At 43.3% G+C, this 21,516-nt stretch overlaps 1 protein-coding gene across 1 annotated transcript in view; it reads left to right on the forward strand.

Moving 5' to 3' along the window:
* fer1l6 (fer-1 like family member 6) overlaps nt 1-21,516 on the forward strand; it is a 135,023-nt gene that overhangs the window by 28,201 nt on the left and 85,306 nt on the right. The window contains exons 8-13 of the mRNA XM_033018878.1: nt 3,579-3,738; nt 5,492-5,678; nt 10,395-10,587; nt 12,412-12,734; nt 15,242-15,350; nt 19,161-19,338. Coding sequence (XP_032874769.1) covers nt 3,579-3,738; nt 5,492-5,678; nt 10,395-10,587; nt 12,412-12,734; nt 15,242-15,350; nt 19,161-19,338 — 1,150 coding nt within the window. The remainder of the gene's footprint in view (nt 1-3,578; nt 3,739-5,491; nt 5,679-10,394; nt 10,588-12,411; nt 12,735-15,241; nt 15,351-19,160; nt 19,339-21,516) is intronic.

The raw sequence follows: 21,516 nt of genomic DNA on the forward strand, positions 1-21,516 counted from the left end.
GCTCCATAGTCCCCTTTGCTCAACTGTAACACTGACAGCTCTGATTTACCCTTCTCCCTCTCAAATTGTAGATTAAAACTTATCATATTATGGTCACTACCTCCTAATGGTTCCTTTACCTCGAGTTCCCTTATCAAATCTAGTTCATTGCACAACACTAAATCCAGAATTGCCTGCTCCCTGGTCGGCTCCAGTACAAGCTGCTCTAAGAATCCATCATGGAGGCACTCCACAAACTCCCTTTTTTGAGGTCCAGAAGAGGGAATTAAATGTAACATCTTCAAGTTTGCAGATGACACAAAGCTGGGTGGCAGTGTGAGCTGCGAAGAGGATGCTATGAGGCTGCAGGGTGACTTGGACAGGTTGGGTGAGTGGGCAGATACATGGCAGATGCTGTATAATGTGGATAAATGTGAGGTTATCCACTTTGGTGGCTAGAACAGGTAGGCAGATTATTACCTGAATGGTATCAGATTAGGCAAAGGGGGGGTGCAACGAACCTGGGTGTGCTTGTACATCAGTTACTGAAAGTAAGCATCCAGGTACAGCAGGCAGTGAACAATGCTAATGGCATGTTGGCCATTGCGAGAGGATTTAGGTTTAGGAGCAAGGAGGTCCTATTTCAGTTGTACAGGGCCCTGGTGAGACCACACCTGGAGTATGGTGTGCAATTTTGGTCTCCTACTTTGAGGAAGGTCATTATTGCTATAGAGGGAGTGCAGCACAGGTTCACCAGGTTAATTCCTGGGATGGCGGGACTAACATATGATGAAAGAATAGGTCGACTGGGCTTGTATTCACTGGAATTTCAAAGGATGGGAGGGGATCTTATAGAAATATATAAAATTCCCAAAGGATTGGACAGGCTAGATGCAGGAAAATGTTCCCGATGTAAAGGGAGTCCAGAACCAGGGGTCACAATTTAAGAATAAAGGCCCTGTCCCACTTTCCCGAGTTACCCACGAACTTTCCCGAGTTTTCCCCTTGATTCGAACTCGGGGAATGTCGGGGAATGTCCGTAACAAGTCCGTAGTAGGCCGTAGGAGTCCGTAGATGATTCGTAGCAGCTCGTAATGCCAGCGTTGGAACTCGGGGCATCAGGTAAGTCTGGACACTTGTCCACGAGTTAAAAAAATAACCCCGAGTGCCTACGAACGGCTATTACCGTAATTCTCTGAGTTCGAATCAAGGGGAAAACTTGGGAGAGTTCGTGAGCAACTCGGGAAAGTGGGACAGGGCCATAAAGGGTAGGCCATTTAGGACAGAGATGAGGAAAAACGTCTTCACCCAGAGAGCTGTGCATGTGTGGAATTCTCTGCCACTGAAGGACGTGGGGGCCAATTCACAGGATGTTTTCAAGAGAGAGTTAGATTTAGCTCTTAGGGCTAAAGGAACCAAGGGATATGGGGGGAAAAGCAGGAACGGAGTACTGATTGTGGATGATCAGCCATGATCATATTGAATGGCTCGAAGGACCGAATGGCCTACTCCTGCACCTATGTTTCTATGTTCTGTGACGTGCTCATGTTTCTTGCTGTGTGGTGCTAGGTTTGGCCGACTGTCTGGCATGATAAAGTCTGATGGGTTCCATTAGTTCACTACATCTGCTTGGCCGTGGAAACTTCAAGCTAACTTGCCTGTGGATCGTTTTCGAGCAATGTTTATTTTCTTGGCCCCTTAGGCTGCATTATTCCCATCATAAAGTTAAGCCATCCTCATCCAAAGAACTTTACAAAACTTAAATAACACTAATGCCCACGATGGCAGATATTAATTCTCTTGGAAAGATCAATTTATATTTGTAAAATTGAAAAGATTAAATTTTGAAGGATGTTGTCCCACTTAAATTGAGAAAATGCAACGTTTTTTTCCCAGTCCCGCTGGGGGATCCAGAACTGATGAATTCTTGGAATGTGACCTCTAATTTAAAACACATTATTCTGACCCTCTGTTGCTGTGAATCTACCTAAATTTCAATTCCTAATTATAAATCTTACAAGAGCCACTTCAATAACACTGACCAATTCCTCATCATTTGCCATAGCCTTTTAAAATCTTTCTTATACAAAACTTATTAAGACCAGTTATTCTAAATGCCCTTTCATTTCCTTATAAAGTGAAAGGCGGTCGTTTGGCCCATTAAGTCAATGATGGCTCTCAGAACATTCCTCTCAATCCCGTTATTTTGCTGTTAGCTGTTCTTTCTCACATGCCCCCATTAACTAACTCCTGATTCTCTGCCACCCACCGACACTAGGGGAATTTTCAACAGCTAATTAATCTACCAACATATCTTTGGGACGTGAATGGAAACCAAAGCCCCTGAGGGAATGCCATGCAGTCGCAGTCAGAGCATGCTAACTGTACACAATCAGCATTTGAAGTCAGCATTGAACCAGGGTCACCATGTTGTGGCACTGTGGCTGAACAGCAATGTGAAAGCACATCAAATCCGACAGACTCTGATTTGGACTCACATCATTCAGACCTGGAGCCAGCTGTGGCTCAGTTGGCCAACACTTTTGTTTGAATCAGAAAGTAGCAGTTTCCACGGGAAGTGTTCAGGCAGACTCTAGGTTCCTGGGAACCATCATCTCCAAGGACCTTAAGAGGGGGGCTACCATCGACTCCACAGTCAAAAAGGCACAACAGAGGATGTACTTCCTACGGCAGCTGAGGAAGCACAATCTGCCACAGGCAGTGATGGTCCAATTCTACACGGCCATCGTAGAGTCTGTTCTCACCTTCTCCATCATGGTCTGGTTTGGCTCAGCCACCAAGCACGACACCTGGAGGCTGCAGCGAATCGTCCGATCAGCAGAGAAGGTTATTGGCTGCAACCTTCCCATCATTGATGAACTGTACACTGCAAGGGCCAGGAAGCGAGCGGGCAAGATCATCTCTGACCCCTCTCACCCTGGCCACAAACTCTTTGAATCACTTCCCTCTGGAAGGCGACTCCGGACTGTCAAAGCTGCCACAGCCAGACATAAAAACAGTTTTTATCCACGAGTAGTTGCTCTACTCAACAGCCAAAAATCTGCAGCCTCCCTTTGATCTGGTATTTTGTTGGTTCGCAAGCTTGATCAATGGTGTTTTATCATTAATGCCTTATTATTATTAATGTTTAGTGTTTTCTGAGTCATTCGTAACTGTCACTGAATGTCATGTTGTTACTTGTGGGCAGAGCACCAAGGCAAATTCCTTGTATGTGAATACTTGGCCAATAAACTTACTTACTTACTTACTCACTAGACGATGCTGAGGAACTGCTCGCTTAGAGTTGTAATCTTTTGGATTCAATACTTCTGTTGTGTCTACCATTTTGAAGGAAAACATGGAAATAATCTTTATTAAGTTAATATTAACAATATCTCTCAGCAAACTGGCGATGTTTACATTGTGGAACTCGCTACCACAACTTGACAGTCACTTTGCAACATTGTAAAGCGCTTAGGGGATCTTGAGATTGTAAAAGCTGCTATATAAATGCACGTACTTTTGAGCAGTTATCTACGATTTCAAAATTGCATTTGAGTGATCTTTCTGGTTCACCATTTTCTCTTGTTATTCTGCAGGTCATCTTTTCAGCAAAAAGTGGGCACCTCTTATTAATCCCAGTGATATTAAGACAGGGGTGAAAGGTTACCTTAAATGTGACATTTCTGTGACTGGGAAAGGCGACGGAATCCAAATGCTTCAGAAAACCAGCCAGGCAGCTGAGGAAGAAATTGAAAAGTATGGCGATACTCTTGTTTTCCCCGCTGAGCAAACTGAACAAAACATATTCCATTGTAATAAGAGAACATGTTGGGAATGGTCACAATGAGGCAGCATCTGTGGAGCAAGAAGCAAAATGAAATGTGCTGGGATGCAAAGGCTATCAGTATTGAGGCAATGGTAATGAGAAGGACAGTACAGAATTAAAGTTGTGATAGGTTGGAAGTCTGGAGGGCTTAAACTAACTAAACTGACCAGGTGGTATAGATGAAGAAAAGAGGCAGGATGTTGAATCCAAACAACTGCAGAATTAGTTTAGATTAGAGAGACTGCGCAGAAACAGGCTCTTCAGCCTACTGAGTCCTCGCCGACCAATGATCCACGTACACTGTCACTTTCTTACACACTAGGGACAATTTACCAGTTTTACCAAAACCAAATTAACCTACATACCTGTACGTCTTCGGAGTGTGAAAAACATACCCCTCAGATCTACTTTAAATTATGCTTCATTACATTTCTCCTGTCTGCTCTCTTCCCCACCACCTCCCATCATTGAGACTAATTGGTCCTGAAATCCCCCCCCCCAACCCTCTTCACTGGTACTTGTGCCCAGATTACCTGCTGACATTTGGCAAGGGATTAAACACTAAAAGGTGAGGCAAGGAGCACAGTTGGTCAGGGATAGTTGCGATTTAACTGGCCCTCTTTGGTCATTTTCATTGATTTTCAACAAACTGGCAAACGTCCACATTCATAACAAGAGGATATCAGTATAGGAGTAAAGAGGTTCTTCTGCAGTTGTATAGGGCTCTGGTAAGACCACATCTGGAGTATTGTGTACAGTTTTGGTCTCCTAATTTGAGGAAGGACATCCTTGTGATTGAGGCAGTGCAGCGTAGGTTCACGAGATTGATCCCTGGGATGGCGGGACTGTCATATGAGGAAAGATTGAAAAGACTAGGCTTGTATTCACTGGAGTTTAGAAGGATGAGGGGTTATCTTATAGAAACATATAAAATTATAAAAGGACTGGACAAGCTAGATGCAGGAAAAATGTTCCCAATGTTGGGCGAGTCCAGAACCAGGGGCCACAGCCTTAGAATAAAGGAGAGGCCATTTAAGACTGAGGTGAGAAAAAACCTTTTCACCCAGAGAGTTGTGAATTTGTGGAATTCCCTGCCACAGAGGGCAGTGGAGACCAAATCACTGGATGGATTTAAGAGAGAGTTAGATAGAGCTCTAGGGGCTAGTGGAATTAAGGGATATGGGGAGAAGGCAGGCACGGGTTATTGATTGGGAACGATCAGCCATGATCATAGAAACATAGAAACATAGAAAATAGGTGCAGGAATAGGACATTCGGCCCTTCGAACCTGCACCGTCATTCAATATGATCATGACTGATCATCCAACTCAATATCCTGTACCTGCCTTCTCTCCATACCCCCATACCATTCTCACAATGAATGGCGGTGCTGGCTCGTAGGGCCGAATGGCCTCCTCTTTTCGCACCTATTTTCTATGTTTCTATGTTTCTATGAAAAGAAGAACTAAATACTCTATTAAATGCTGGTTCAGTGGCATCAAAGATCCGTTGCCATGTCAGAGATCGAATTTACCCTTGGTCTGCAGAATTGAATGGTCACTGTTCCGAACAACCATTGTTTTTTAACAGTTTTTATTTGAATTTTGTTGCTGTTAATTTATTCAAGGAAAAGTAAAAAGGTGCAGCATTTACATTTGCAGTGTAATTTTTGATCTGTAACAGGAACCTTCTCAATCCGGTGGGGTTTCCAACAGAGAGGCCTTGGGCACGCTTTTTTGTCAAAATTTACAAAGCCCAGGGACTTCCGAAGATGAACTCGAGCCTTGTGGCAAATGTAACAAAAGCATTCATGGGAGACAACAAGGATTTCGTGGACCCTTATGTCACAATCACCTTCTTTGGTCAAAGGGTATTTCCTTTAAAATTATCTCTCTATTTCTTGTCGACTTCATTGTGTCTTTCTGGAACTTTTGCCTTTGCATTATTAAATACCTTAAACAATTATTGGAAACAGATGCTTCATTAGTTTATTACTTAGTCCTGAACAGAACTGTTGTTGGCCAGACAACAATGTAGGTTGACTTTCTTGTTGTGCGTGCCCCCTTGGGCAAGAGTGACCATAATAAGGTTGAGTTCTTCATTAGGATGGAGAGTGATATTGTTAATTCAGAAACAATGGTTCTGAACTTAAAGAAAGGTAACTTTGAGGGTATGAGACATGAATTGGCCAAGATTGACTGGCAATTAATTCTAAAAGGGTTGACGGTGGATATGCAATGGAAGGCATTTAAAGACTGCATGGATGAACTACAAAAATTGTTCATCCCAGTTTGGCAAAATAATAAATCAGGGAAGGTAGTGCATCCGTGGATAACAAGGGAAATCAGGGATAGTATCAAAGCAAAAGATGAAGCGTACAAATCAGCCAGAAAAAGCAGCCTACCAGAGGACTGGGAGAAATTCAGAGACCAGCAGAGGAGGACAAAGGGCTTAATTAGGAAAGGGAAAATAGATTATGAAAGAAAACTGGCAGGGAACATAAAAACTGACTGCAAATGTTTTTATAGATATGTGAAGAGAAAGAGATTAGTTAAAACAAATGTAGGTCCCTTGCAGTCAGAAACAGGTGAATTGATCATGGGGAACAAGGATATGGCGGACCAATTGAATAACTACTTTGGTTCCGTCTTCACTAAGGAAGACATAAATAATCTGCCAGAAATAGCAGGGGACCGCGGGTCAAAGGAGATGGAGGAACTGAGTGAAATCCAGGTTAGTTGGGAAGTGGTGTTAGGTAAATTGAATGGATTAAAGGCTGATAAATCCCCAGGGCCAGATAGGCTGCATCCCAGAGTACTTAAGGAAGTAGCTCCAGAAATAGTGGATGCATTAGTGATAATTTTTCAAAACTCTTTAGATTCTGGAGTAGTTCCTGAGGATTGGAGGGTAGCTAACGTAACCCCACTTTTTAAGAAGGGAGGGAGAGAGAAAATGGGGAATTACAGACCAGTTAGTCTAACATCGGTAGTGGGGAAACTGCTAGAGTCAGTTATTAAAGATGGGATAGCAGCACATTTGGAAAATGGTGAAATCATTGGACAAAGTCAGCATGGATTTACGAAAGGTAAATCATGTCTGACGAATCTTATAGAATTTTTCGAGGATGTAACTAGTAGAGTGGATAGGGGAGAACCGGTGGATGTGTTGTATCTGGACTTTCAGAAGGCTTTCGACAAGGTCCCACATAAGAGATTAGTATACAAACTTAAAGCACACGGTATTGGGGGTTCAGTATTGATGTGGATAGAGAACTGGCTGGCAGACAGGAAGCAAAGAGTAGGAGTAAACGGGTCCTTTTCACAATGGCAGGCAGTGACCAGTGGGGTACCGCAAGGCTCAGTGCTGGGACCCCAGCTATTTACAATATATATTAATGATTTGGACGAGGGAATTGAAGGCAACATCTCCAAGTTTGCGGATGACACTAAGCTGGGGGGCAGTGTTAGCTGTGAGGAGGATGCTAGGAGACTGCAAGGTGACTTGGATAGGCTGGGTGAGTGGGCAAATTTATGGCAGATGCAGTATAATGTGGATAGTGAGGTTATCCACTTTGGTGGCAAAAACAGGAAAGCAGACTATTATCTAAATGGTGGCTGATTAGGAAAAGGGGAGATGCAACGAGACCTGGGTGTCATGGTACACCAGTCATTGAAAGTAGGCATGCAGGTGCAGCAGGCAGTGAAGAAAGCGAATGGTATGTTAGCATTCATAGCAAAAGGATTTGAGTATAGGAGCAGGGAGGTTCTACTGCAGTTGTACAGGGTCTTGGTGAGACCACACCTGGAGTATTGCGTACAGTTTTGGTCTCCAAATCTGAGGAAGGACATTATTGCCATAGAGGGAGTGCAGAGAAGGTTCACCAGACTGATTCCTGGGATGTCAGGACTTTCATATGAAGAAAGACTGGATAGACTCGGCTTGTACTCGCTAGAATTTAGGAGATCGAGGGGGGATCTTATAGAAACTTACAAAATTCTTAAGGGGTTGGACAGGCTAGATACAGGAAGATTGTTCCCGATGTTGGGGAAGTCCAGGACAAGGGGTCACAGCTTAAGGATAAGTGGGAAATCCTTTAAGACCGAGATGAGAAAAACATTTTTCACACAGAGAGTGGTGAATCTCTGGAATTCTCTGCCACAGAGGGTAGTTGAGGCCAGTTCATTGGCTATATTTAAGAGGGAGTTAGATGTGGCCCTTGTAGCTAAAGGGATCATGTGGTATGGAGAGAAGGCATGTACGGGATACTGAGTTGGATGATCAGCCATGATCATATTGAATGGCGGTGCAGGCTAGAAGGGCCGAATGGCCTACTCCTGCACCTAGTTCAAGTTCAAGTTTATTGTCATGTGTCCCTGATAGGACAATGAAATTCTTGCTTTGCTTCAGCACACAGAACATAGTAGGCATTGACTACAAAACACATTAATAAATAAACTGATAAAGTGCAAATAACAAATAATGGGTTATTAGTGTTCAGAGTTTGTCCGAGCCAGGTTTAATAGCCTGATGGCTGTGGGGAAGTAGCTATTCCTGAACCTGGTTGTTGCAGTCTTCAGGCTCATGTACCTTCTACCTTAAGGTAGCAGGGAGATGAGTGCGTGGCCAGGATGGTGTGGGTCTTCGATGATACTGCCAGCCTTTTTGAGGCAGCGACTTCGATAAATCCCCTCGATGGAAGGAAGGTCGGAGCCGATGATGGACTGGGCAGTGTTTACTACTTTTTGTAGTCTCTTCCTCTCCAGGGCGCTCAAGTTGCCAAACCAAGCCAGCATGCTCTCTACTGTGCACCTGTAGAAGTTAGAGAGAGTCCTGACAAACCGACTCTCCGTAATCTTCTCAGGAAGTAGAGGCGCTGATGTGCTTTCTTGATAATTGCATCAGTGTTCTCGGACCAGGAAAGATCTTCAGAGATGTGCACTCCCAGGAATTTGAAGCTCTTGACCCTTTCAACCATTGACCCGTTGATATAAATGGGACTGTGGGTCCCCATCCTACTCCTTCCAAAGTCCACAATCAGTTCCTTGGTTTTGCTGGTGTTGAGGGCCAGGTTATTGTGCTGGCACCATATGGACAGTTGCTCAATCTCTCTTCTATACTCGGACTCATCCCCATCAGTGATACGTCCCACAACAGTGGTGTCGTCAGCGAACTTGATGATGGAGTTCACACTATGACCGGCTACGCAGTCATGAGTATAGAGTGAGTACAGCAGGGGGCTGAGCACGCAGCCTTGAGGTGCTCCCGTGCTGATTGTAATCGAGTCTGCTATGTATTCTATGTTGTAGCATTTTAGCCCAGTTTGGTTGCTGGAAATGGAGTGTTTAGGCTGCACTGAATGCATCCAACCAATGGGCAGGTTGCAATGTATTCTGCCCCTCTGGGTTTGAGATCTGGAATCAACCACTGATTGATATAAGCATGGCATTCCTTCATAATTATGTACTATGGGCTGTGGTGGTGTCATGCAGAGCCGACTTTTAGTTTAACAAAACACCTACATAGTGATGACATTATAGTTCAGGAGCGTAAATAGGGAGACCATCAATTCCAGGATTTATTTCCTGTTCTTAATTGCCACTGAGAAGGTGCTGGTGAGCTGCCAACTTCAACCCTGGCAGTCCGTCTGTGCCACACAAAGGTGCGGGCAGGACACAGGACAGCAGTCTTGCTGAAAGGTCAATGATATGAACCACTAACTCTATTCCTCCCTCCAATAATGCTGCTTGACCTATTGAATATTTCCAACTCAAAACATTCTCCAGGGTAATATTTTTAAAAAGTGCCAGATTTGGCATCTACCATTGAGGCCCAATGATACAAATTCTCATGCTCCAGTTTACCAAACCTTTATTTTTGTTGAAATGACCCAAAGATCAATTGCCCTTTACTGTAAGAAATTTAATGTATTTCTCATAGAAACATAGAAAATAGGTGCAGGAGTAGGCCATTCGGCCCTTCGAGCCTGCACCGCCATTCAATATGATCATGGCTGATCATCCAACTCAGTATCCTGTACCTGCCTTCTCTCCATACACCCTGATCCCTTTAGCCACAAGGGCCACATCTAACTCCCCTCTTAAATATAGCCAATGAACTGGCCTTGACTACCTTCTGTGGCAGAGAATTCCACAGATTCACCACTCTCTGTGTAAAAAATGATTTTCTCATCTCGGTCCTAAAAGACTTCCCTCTTATCCTTAAGCTGTGACCCCTAGTTCTGGACTTCCCCAACATCGGGAATAATCTTCCTGCATCTAGCCTGTCCAACCCCTTAAGAAGTTTGTACGTTTCTATAAGATACATAAATTTCTATTGTAATTTTGTAAGTTTCTCCCTGTACTTCCTCAATACACTTGCAAAATATGATCTGACAATGTGTTGGAGAGTGTCTTGGAGGGAATTCATGCAATCATCTCAATGTGATTGCAGTACAGTTCACACCCAGGCATCTGAACCCGCCTGATTAACAAATCTTTGAGGACCCTTGAGCTGTGAGTTACTCTTTGAATGTTTCTTCAGCACCTTCCCAATGACAGAAACACTACTGTTCCCTTCTGGTCTACAGGGTCGAACATCTGTGCAGAAAAACTGTGCGGACCCTGTATGGAATGAACAAATAATTTTCAAGGAAATGTTTCCCCCGCTCTGCCGTCGAGTCAAAATTCAGGTGTGGGACGAGGGAAATGTCAATGACGTCGTCATTGGAACTCATTATATTGACTTGCGGAAAATATCAAATGAACAGGAAGGAGATAAAGGTAAATTAAATAATGTGAATTTCTCAGCAGAAAAAATGACCCCTTCCAAGAAAATGTCTCAGTTTTCAATGCCCTTTTTTCTACTTCTGCTGGTGTCACTTTGATTTTTATTGCAACTTCCAGCAATTTGGGGACTTAGAAACATAGAAAATAGGTGCAGGAGTAGACCATTCGGCCCTTCGAGCCTGTACCGTCATTCAATATGATCATGGCTGATCATCCAACTCAGTATCCCATACCTGCCTTCTCTCCATACCCCCTGATCCCTTTAGCCACAAGGGCCACATCTAACTCCCTCTTAAATCTAGCCAATGAACTGGCCTCAACTACCTTCTGTGGCAGAGAATTCCAGAGATTCACCACTCTCTGTGTGAAAACTGAGTGACTTTTTCCTCGATTATCTACTTGCCCCTTTATCTCATAAGACCTTACTTTTTGTTCTCATTTCACATTTAAGTATATTGCAATTCATTGACAATTTAATTTGATAAGTAGAATTTTCTCAAACGTTTGGGGAATTTCAGATGTGCTTCAGGTGTGAGAAGTGCCGCGTCACATGTACTGCTCCAGAAAGTGACCCCGATATCATTATATAAAGCTTTACTGGGGATCCCGTTTACTGTTTCTGGTTTTCACATCATTGGAAGGTTTTATTACGCTGGGGGGAGGGAATGTGCAGGAAAAACAAGGACTGACCTTGGGTGTATGATCCTGATCCATAGCAGTTACTGCACAGTTACAGTGCCTGGGTTTGATCCTGACCTCTGCTTTGATGAAATGTGTTTGTTGTCCCCGTCAATGGTTGAGTTTCTGCCTAGTGCCCTGGTTTCTTCCCACATCTCAAAGATGTGCTAATAGAATAAAAATGTTACAGTAAGTCTAAATGTAGTTGGATGGCAAGAAAATTGGAGGGTGTTTAAGGGTAGAGTGAAAGACTAGGTACAGGGAATTAAGGGAACGGATGGAACTGATGGGATTGGGCACAATTTACTCAATGGTCAACTCCTACATCCTAAGAAGTGATGGGAAATATAAAGGGCTTGTCCCACGAGCATGCGACTCCATGCGGCAAGCGCGACCCAACGTGGTCGCTTGAGTCGTACGGCCTCGCGGGGCCGGTTCTACTTCGATCGCCGGAGCCGTATGGAGTTGTACGGAGCAGGTCCCAAAAAACTGGGCTCCGAAAAACTGGCACTGTCGCAGCAGCATTGAGGCCGTACGCACCGCCTGCCGGCCCGCAGCGCATTGACGCTGTACGCAGCATCTTGATGCCGTACGTCACGTGCGAACTTCGCTCGAACTTCCCGTCAACTCGTACGGGATCACTCGACCTCCACGCGGCCCCCACTTCCGGTTTGGTCGCGCTCGCATGCTGGTGGGACTGGCCCTGTACGGGGATCACTCGACCTCCGTACGACCCCCGCTTCCGGTTTGGCAGCGCTTGCCGCATGCAGTCGCATGCTCGTGGGACAGGCCCTTTAGTAATGGCATGGGTTAGAAAATGTGTTTTTTTTCTGTGAGTTGAGGAAGGACATTTGGATTAAGTGGAACTAATAAAATAGATTTAAGCAAGCCTTTCATTCCAACGAATGATTAAAAATATAATGAACATTAATCGATTACTTGTGAGACTCCTTGAAGTTGACCAAGGAATTACAATGAGATCCAGACAACTGTCTGGATATTGAACCTCCCCTTACTTTACATTAATTAGTGAAAAATGTAAAGGAGTTGAGTTTAGATGGAGAAACCCATTTGGGGCTGGTTGTAGAATACAGAGAACAAGAACACTAAGTATTATGTTAATATTTCAAAACCTTTCAGGATTTTTGCCCACGTTTGGGCCAGCATGGATCAATCTGTATGGCTCCACCCGCAACTACACACTTATGGATGGCAATCAGGAGCTCAATGTGGGCTTTGGAGAAGGCGTGTCATTCAGGGGCCGTCTCCTGATTGAAATTGCAGTGGAGATTCTGTCAGCAAGCATTATCGACACCACATTTTCAAAGCCGACAACGGATTTGAAGATTGCACCCAAAGAATTGAAATTGGGAAAGTCAGCAATGCAAGATTCCAACTCATCCAGTTCTGAAAAGACAAATTCAACTGAAGTTGAAGTGGAATCAGTGGAACCTTGCAAATGGGTTTGTATTGCAATCAATATTTCTTTCATGTTAATCCTGGGAAAAGGATGTATTCAACTGAGAAGGGGAGCTTTGGTTTTCTGCTTATTCCTTAAAATGTATTACCATTAACTGTTCTCAAAGTTGATTACAATTTCAGACAGAATTTTGGTGAAGAAAGTAGGAAGGTTAATTTTAGATGCTATCCTTCTTTAACATTAATTAGTTTCTTTCTCAATTTCAGTATCAAGATCTTATGCAGTACAATTGTAACGGTGGTCTGATATGAAATATATATGAAAGTATCAAAGATCCATTGCATGTCAACTTAATCATTGAGATTTGAAGTTTTTCTCATTATTAGAAAACATAGAATTGCCTCCACTAGCAACATTAATTTTCACTAACTTTGTCCAAATTGGAAATTAATTGTTCTTTTTTTTTAGCCATCTCTTTTTTAGCCATCTCTTTTGCTCGGTGCTAGGCACCGCACTATTTACAATATACATCAATGATTTAGATGAAAGTATTCAAAGTAACATTAGCAAATTTGCAGATAACACAAAGCTGGGTGGCAGGGTGACTTGGACAGGTTGGGGGAGTGGGCAGATGCATGGCAGATGCAGTTTAATGTGGATAAATGTGAGGATATCCACTTTGGTAACAAAAACAGGAAGGCAGATAATTATCTAAATGGTGTCAAGTTGGGAAAAGGGGAAATACAACGGGATCTGGGGGTCCTTGTTCATCAGTCATTGAAAGTAAGCATGCAGGTACAGCAGGCAGTGAAGAAAGCGAATGGCATGTTGGCATTCATAACAAGCGGAGTTGAGTATAGGAGCAAAGAGGTCATTCTGCAGTTGTACAGGGCCCTAGTGAGACCACACCTGGAGTTTGTGTACAGTTTTGGTCCCCTAATTTGAGGAAGGACGTTCTTGCTATTGAGGGAGTGCAGCGTAAGTTCACAAGGTTAATTCCCGGGAAGGTGGGACTGTCATATGCTGAGAGAATGGAGCAGCTGGGCTTTTATACTCTGGAATTTAGAAGGATGAGAGGGAATCTTATTGAAACATAAAAGATTACTAAGGGTTTGGACACGCTAGAGGCAGGAAACATGTTACCGATGTTGGGGGAGTCCAGAACCAAAGGCCACAGTTTAAGAATAAGGGGTAAGGCATTTAGAACGGAGACGAGGAAACACTTTTTCACACAGAAAGTTGTGAGTCTGTGGAATTCTCTGCCTCAGAGGGCGGTGGAGGGTGGTGGAGGCTGGTTCTCTGGATGCTTTCGAGAGAGAGCTTGATCGGGCTCTTAAAGATAGCGGAGTCAGGGGATATGGGAAGAAGGCAGGAACGGGGTACTGATTGTGGATGATCAGCCATGATCACATTGAATGACGGTGCTGGCTCGAAGGGCCGAGTGGCCTATTCCTGCACCTATTGTCTATTGTCTATTGAAACATAAAACAACTTTATGGAAGATTCAATGAACACTTTCCCATTCTAATGGAGCTAATTGAATCTTTTTTTCTTTAAAAAAAAAAATGTATTTAGAAGTAAGTACAGTAATGTGGCACCAAGGTGCCTAATATATAGTGGCATGTTACATCTTATGTACAGCTTCATTTTTAAAAAAAAATAATAAAAGAGAGAAAGAGAAAATAGATAATAAAAAAGAGAAAAACGTGTGATGTATGGTGTCTAAAAAGGAAAAGGGAGGAAAGAGAGAAAGTAAGAAAAAAAGAGAAAAAAAAAGGAGAGAGGTAGAAAGTAGGAGATTATAGGAGATAGGTATTTATATTCTTGACCATCCTTCACCCAGTCCTGAAACAGTTGGTTTTTACGATTTTGTTGCACCATATGCTTCCAAGAAGTCGCTAATTGAATCTAAGCGCGAGGTGATGGGTTGTGGGAGGGATGGATGGATGGAGATTTTTTTAGAAACTATCCAAGGGTCTTTCTGGAAATTTTTAGTAAAACATATTTACTTTTATTTGGTTACTGAAGAATCCCCTTGACGACCATTGAAGTGTCTGTTCTGGTCATGGTGACAAATTTTATAGAGGGATCCTTCAATAGGTCATAGGCCCATCACAAACATAATCTTGGTGCTTATGATGGGCCTAAGACTATTCAGCACCCACATGAGCCTGCCCAGGACACTAGATAATACTATTAATTTAGCAGATGGATCAACAACTTTACAGATTAATCTTAGGCCTTAACATTACCTGAATATGTGGTCGCAATACATCTCAAAAATCAAATGAAATGCAATCCAACACCTAAATGTCACAACATCTGGGATCACAAAGTTGGTTTTATTCCAGATAAAATAATGTTCTGGGGAAAAAACCCAAAGTGAAATAAATATTAAGATGTCATTTGAGCGTTGACTGAATTTGAAAATTAATTTCAATTTTCTCTTGGATGTTGCCTATTGAAAAATCTCAAAGACGTATAGATTTTTCATCTGAAATGTTATCTATAATTTATGTTCTGTGTATTACTTGCTGTGTCTTTCTCCAGATCGATGAAGAAAGTCTTAAGGGCTTTCTTCTGTTCGGCACCTTCTTTGAGGCAACAATGATTGACAGGAAACTTGGTGAAAAGCCAATCAGTTTTGAGGTATCCTTGGGTAAGGATTCGCAGGTCATTTCACATGTTCACACTGACCATCTCGCCAGATTAATATGTTCAGACACATCACCAGGCACTAAGTGTACAATGTGCAAACATTAAGTGTGCGACAAGAAGAAATGTTTACACCCGAATATTAATTTTTCTTTGTAAACGGCACCAAAATATGGCGACTGTACATTTGTGGGTTGTGCAAAAGAATTTCACTGTGCTGTGCATACGTGACAATAAAGAACCATTGAACCATATTGTAATAATTGATCTGCAATATCTCTCCCATTGCACTCTCCCCTGCAGAGGTAAGTGGTGAGGTCAGATACCTGTGTCTCACTGACTTCCAATGCAATAAAATGAGCAAAATCCTTCCGTAGCCTTGGAGAACCTTGCAGCCCCTCCCACTAAGACCCATGTGAGATCCACAGGCAACAAAGCGCGATCCCCTTAAAGCAGGTGAGGCTCCCATGACAATGCTGGCTCGAAGGGCCGAATGGCCTACTCCTGCACCTATTGTCTAATGTTGGTACAATTGGATGGTCTTTCACGACCAATATTGGCAAATGAATTCCAATATATTGTCCCCTCACCTACCATTATCCATCTGTACATTTTGCTGACTGAAAGATTGTGGGTTGGGTCATTAACGGCACACACTGGTGACAATTTACATTTACATACATCAAGCCAATTTAGCCAGCAACCCTGAGCATTTTTGGAGTGTGGGAGGAAGCCGAAGATTTCGGAGAAAACCCATGCAGTCACGTGGAGAATGTACAAACTCCGTACAGACAGCACCCATAATCTGGATCGAACCCAGGTCTCTGGAGCTGAAAGCGCTGTAAGGCAGCAACTATACTGCTGCACCACCGTGACGTACTGGGAAAACATCTAGAAAAGAGAGAGAGAGGGAGGGGAGGGTGAGGCAAAGTCTGGCAATTGGGAGGTGGAGACAGGTGGGGGGGTGATTGCCTGATGGGCGGAGTGAGTGACAAAGGCTAGAGGCGGAAAGAAAACAACAGGATTTCAGACAAGGGTAGACGAGGAGGAGTAAAATGTAAAGCTGGATGGAGGGATGCTGATGGAAGGGGTGGGCGACAGGGATGTGTTGGAGTGAGAAAAGAGGGAAAATAAAAAGGAGTTATGGGACTGGGATGGGAGATGAGTGTTTGGAGGAGGGAAATAGAGCAGGGTGACTAGGGTAGTGGAGGATGGTGGGAAAAAGTGTGTGACAGGGTGGTGGGGTGTGAAAAGGGAAGGCAGATAGGGAGTGTATTACTTGAAATTGGTAAATTTAATGTTCAATTGTTGAATTAATGTTGAATACAAGGTTAATTCCCAGGATGGTGGGACTGTTATATGCTGAGAGAATGGAGCAGCTGGGCTTGTACACTCTGGAGTTTAGAAGGATGAGAGGATATCTTATTGAAACATATAAGATTGTTAAGGGTTTGGACACGCTAGAGGCAGGAAACATGTTCCCGATGTTGGTGGAGTCCAGAACCGGGGGCCACAGTTTAAGAATGAGGAGTAAGCCATTTAGAACGGAGACGAGGAAACACTTTTTCTCACAGAGAGTGGTGAGTCTGTGGAATTCTCTGCCTCAGAGGGCGGTGGAGGCGGGTTCTCTGGATGCTTTTAAGAGAGAGCTAGATAGGGCTCGTAAAATAGCGGAGTCAGGGGATATGGGGAGAAGGCAGGAACGGGGTACTGATTGGGGATGATCATCCACGATCACATTGAATGGCGGTGCTGGCTCGAAGGGCCGAATGGCCTACTCCTGCACCTATTGTCTATTGTCTATTGTCTATTGTCTATTGTCTATTGTCTATTCATGCCATAAGCTACCCCAGTATAATATGAGGTGTTGTTCCTCCAATTTGTGTGTGGCCTCACTCTGACAATGGAGGAGTACAGAGGAGGTGACTAGGGTAGTGGGACGCCATCCCTTACTCGCCAATTTTCCGTCACCAAGGTATCTACACCCAAGATGAAGCTTACTACCTGAGAATGTCCAAGATGCCCTCTTTCTTCAGTAAACGTAGTATCGTCCCTGATGTTGTGGTAGATCCCTCACATGTGGCTCCTCAGTACCCTGCAGTTATGCTCTAGTTGCCCTTCCCCCCCAAACAGAATTTGGATAGCATTTCCCTGGTCCTCATCTTTCTCTCCACTAGTTTCCACATCCAACACATTATTTTCTTTCATATCTGCCACCTTCATCATGATCCCACCACCAGTCACATTTTTCACCCTTATCAAAAAGGATCACCCTCAGCAAAACTCTTTGGTTGGTCCGTCCCTTCCCACTAAACCTGCCACCTCCCCAGGCCCCTCCCTTGCAACCACAAGAGATGTAACACCTGTCCCTCTGCCTCCTCTCTCACTTCCATCCTGAGACCCCAGCAGCCCTTTCAAGTGAGATAGAGATTATTCATGTGCACATTATTCAACTTTGTCCATTGCATTTGGTACTCGTGATGTATCCTCCTTTACATCAACAAAATCGAGCATCGAGTAGGCGATCATTTCATCAAATGTGCTTGTGCTTAAGTCCTCCAAAACCTGCGGCAACTCGGTTGCTAACCCTTTTAACTTCTCTTCTCATTTCCATATCAACCCTTCTATTTTCTCCAAGTTTGCGGATGACACGAAGCTGGGGGGCAGTGTTAGCTGTGAGGAGGATACTAGGAGGTTGCAAGGTGACTTGGATAGGTTGGGTGAGTGGGCAAATGCATGGCAGATGCAGTATAATGTGGATAAATGTGAGGTTATCCACTTTGGTGGCAAAAACAGGAAAGAAGACTATTATCTGAATGGTGGCCGATTAGGGAAAGGGGAGATGCAACGAGACCTGGGTGTCATGGTACACCAGTCATTGAAAGTAGGCATGCAGGTGCAGCAGGCAGTGAAGAAAGCGAATGGTATGTTAGCATTCATAGCAAAAGGATTTGAGTATAGGAGCAGGGAGGTTCTACTGCAGTTGTACAGGGTCTTGGTGAGACCACACCTGGAGTATTGCATACAGTTTTGGTCTCCTAATCTGAGGAAGGACATTCTTGCCATAGAGGGAGTACAGAGAAGGTTCACCAGACTGATTCCTGGGATGTCAGGACTTTCATATGAAGAAAGATTGGATAGACTCGGCTTGTACTCGCTAGAATTTAGAAGATTGAGGGGGGATCTTATAGAAACGTAGAAAATTCTTAAGGGGTTGGACAGGCTAGATGCAGGAAGATTTTTCCCAATGTTGGGGAAGTCCAGAACAAGGGGTCCCAGTTTAAGGATAAAGGGGAAATCTTTTAGGACCGAGATGAGAAAAACATTTTTCACACAGAGAGTGGTGAATCTCTGGAATTCTCTGCCACAGAATGTAGTTGAGGCCAGTTCATTGGCTATATTTAAGAGAGAGTTAGATGTGGCCCTTGTGGCTAAAGGGATCAGGGGGTATGGAGAGAAGGCAGGTACAGGATACTGAGTTGGATGATCAGCCATGATCATATTGAATGGCGGTGCAGGCTCGAAGGGCCGAATGGCCTACTCCTGCACCTATTTTCTATGTTTCTATGTTTCTATTCCTGGTCTCTTTCTTTACAAGAGTGAGGCCACACGCTACATGGAAGAACAAAACTTCATATTCCACTTGGGTAGCCTGCATCCCAAGGTCCCAAGAGTAAGACATAAGAACGATCTTTGAAGAAACGAGCTGAAGAACAAATGGAGAAAGGTTTAGGACAAATAAATATGTGAAAACTATAGTGACCAGTGAGCCAGAAGGAGAACAGGAAGTTAAATGTTGCTTATTGTCTGACAGGGAATTACGGAAATGTTATGGCGAGAGCTATTACAACTGCATCAAGCAAAAAGCGAGCACCAGATACACATGAGGAAGAAGCGACATCATTGCTGCAAGCCACTGGGTCAGATCAAACCCTTGAGTCTGACAATCCTGTTACCAAACCTGTGAAGCCGCTACTAACCGAGGGCAATAGGTAACCATAAATATTCTACTGTACTAACACTAAAAAAAATGTTACTTGGGATGTATTTCATTCTAATTCAAATTACGTAATTGCTTACTTTTGTGGTGAATGTCTGATTGATGAAACATTAATTGCACCACTACATAGGTTGCATCTTTCCAGTGCTTTATATAAGAGGCATTTGGGGCTACTATCTAAATAGATCATTGTGGTCCAACAGTGTGAAGATGGTTCTCACAACTTCAAAATTGAAAGCTCTGCTCATGGCAGTCCTATTTTTGCTGGCATTGTATTCAAATTTCTTATTGCTGACACTAGATGGAGCTACACAAAAATGCTGGAGAAACTCAGCGGGTGCAGCAGCATCTATGGAGCGAAGGAAAACTATGGAGCGAAGGAAATAGGCAACGTTTCAGGCCGAAACCCAAGGGTTTCGGCCCGAAACGTCGCCTATTTCCTTTGCTCCATAGATGCTGCTGCACCGGCTGAGTTTCTCCAGCATTTTTGTGTACCTTCGATTTTCCAGCATCTGCAGTTCCTTCTTAAACACTAGATGGAGCCAGATGGACAAGGGAGAAAATTCCATCCTGAGTTCTCCTTCTCAGCTAAAGGCTGTTTGCTACAACACTGCTTACCCAGCGAGTGTGCTAACCGTGGCTGGTCTATTAATGGCTGCAGAGAATTCCTTCTAACACGGAACATCGACCTCCTTTGTCTGAAAATATGACAATGATGAACAGAGAAAGACAGGGTGATGCATGGAGTCATGTTGTAAACTATCAGAGCTGCCTGAAATTCCTGGCAGAAGATGAACAGCCAGGGAGACGATTCCTATGATGATTCAGGGGAAAGAATTTGGGAAGTCTCTTCTCCAAAAAATTCAGAATGATATCAGAAACCACTATTATCACAAAATACCTCCTTGAAAGTCCACCAATCCATACTGTGATATCATGGTTTGCATAATGGATCTGGAGAAACAAACTCAAATACTTTTGATGTCTTCCACATTTTTTGATGTTCAGTTCATACACAACTCTGCTCATTGTATCCAATATTCCCTCATCCAATTCACCCATCACCTTAAATTTGCTGATTAATATTGCCTATTGATCATCCGGTGATTAAATTACGCATCCTGTGGTGAACTCTCTTCATCAATTGCCTCTGTCTGCACCCTCACTTTCTCTGTATCTGACCTCATCCCTGTATACTCCACTGTCTCCTCCTCGCACCTATCCCATCATGACCAAGCACTCGTGTTCTGATATTCCCTTCCAGTGCACTCTATTCTCGCTTAAATCTCATCCCTTTACTTAGTTGGTCCTCCTCATCAAGTCAAGTCAATTTTATTTCTATAGCACATTTAAAACCAACTCTCGTTGGCCAAAGTGCTTTACATTGGTGCAGATACTAACGTGCTACACAGTGGTACATAGATCAACAATACATACATAGATACTTACATACAACGCTCCCTCAGAGGACCTTAAGAAAGGCTTGTGAGAAGAAATAAGTTTTAAGTCTACTTAAAAGAGTCGATGGAGGGGGCAGTTCTGATGGGAAGGGGGATGCTGTTCCACACCCCTGAACTTATGCCGGGATGGTCAGTAACCCCAAGTCGGTCGACCTGAGGGACCTGGAGGTGGTGTGGTAGGTGAGCAGATTTTTGATGTAGGTGGGGGCAAGCCCGTTAAGGGCTTTGTATACATAAAGGGGCAGCTTGAAATTGATTCGTTACTTAGTATCCATCCATTACTTGTCATCCAACTCACTGTCAACACCACTGTGTTGTGCCTTTAGATTTTTTGTCCAGACTAACAACATTTATAAAAGGCCTTTAAAAAGATCCTAACATGCTTCATATAAGTGTTTTATTTATTTTATTTATTTATTTAATTCTTTATTTCGAACAGAATAAAAGAATAAAACGCAAGTGTGAAACAGCATACAAAAAACAAAACAAGAATATTTATAAAATGTCATAAACAATATCTATAAATAAATGAAATCGTATGTGTCTGAAAAGGAGCAGGAAGAAGCCAAAGCTTATTAATTCCCACCCCTTATTCAACTGCTTATAATTATCTTATACAAATTTAGCAGATATATGTACACCATATGTACACCAGCAGCTATATGTACACCAAATTATTTACATTTATACACTAGTTAAATGTTTACAAA

The sequence above is a fragment of the Amblyraja radiata genome, chromosome 4 (genome assembly GCF_010909765.2).
Source record: "Amblyraja radiata isolate CabotCenter1 chromosome 4, sAmbRad1.1.pri, whole genome shotgun sequence".
In the NCBI taxonomy this organism is placed as follows: domain Eukaryota; kingdom Metazoa; phylum Chordata; class Chondrichthyes; order Rajiformes; family Rajidae; genus Amblyraja; species Amblyraja radiata.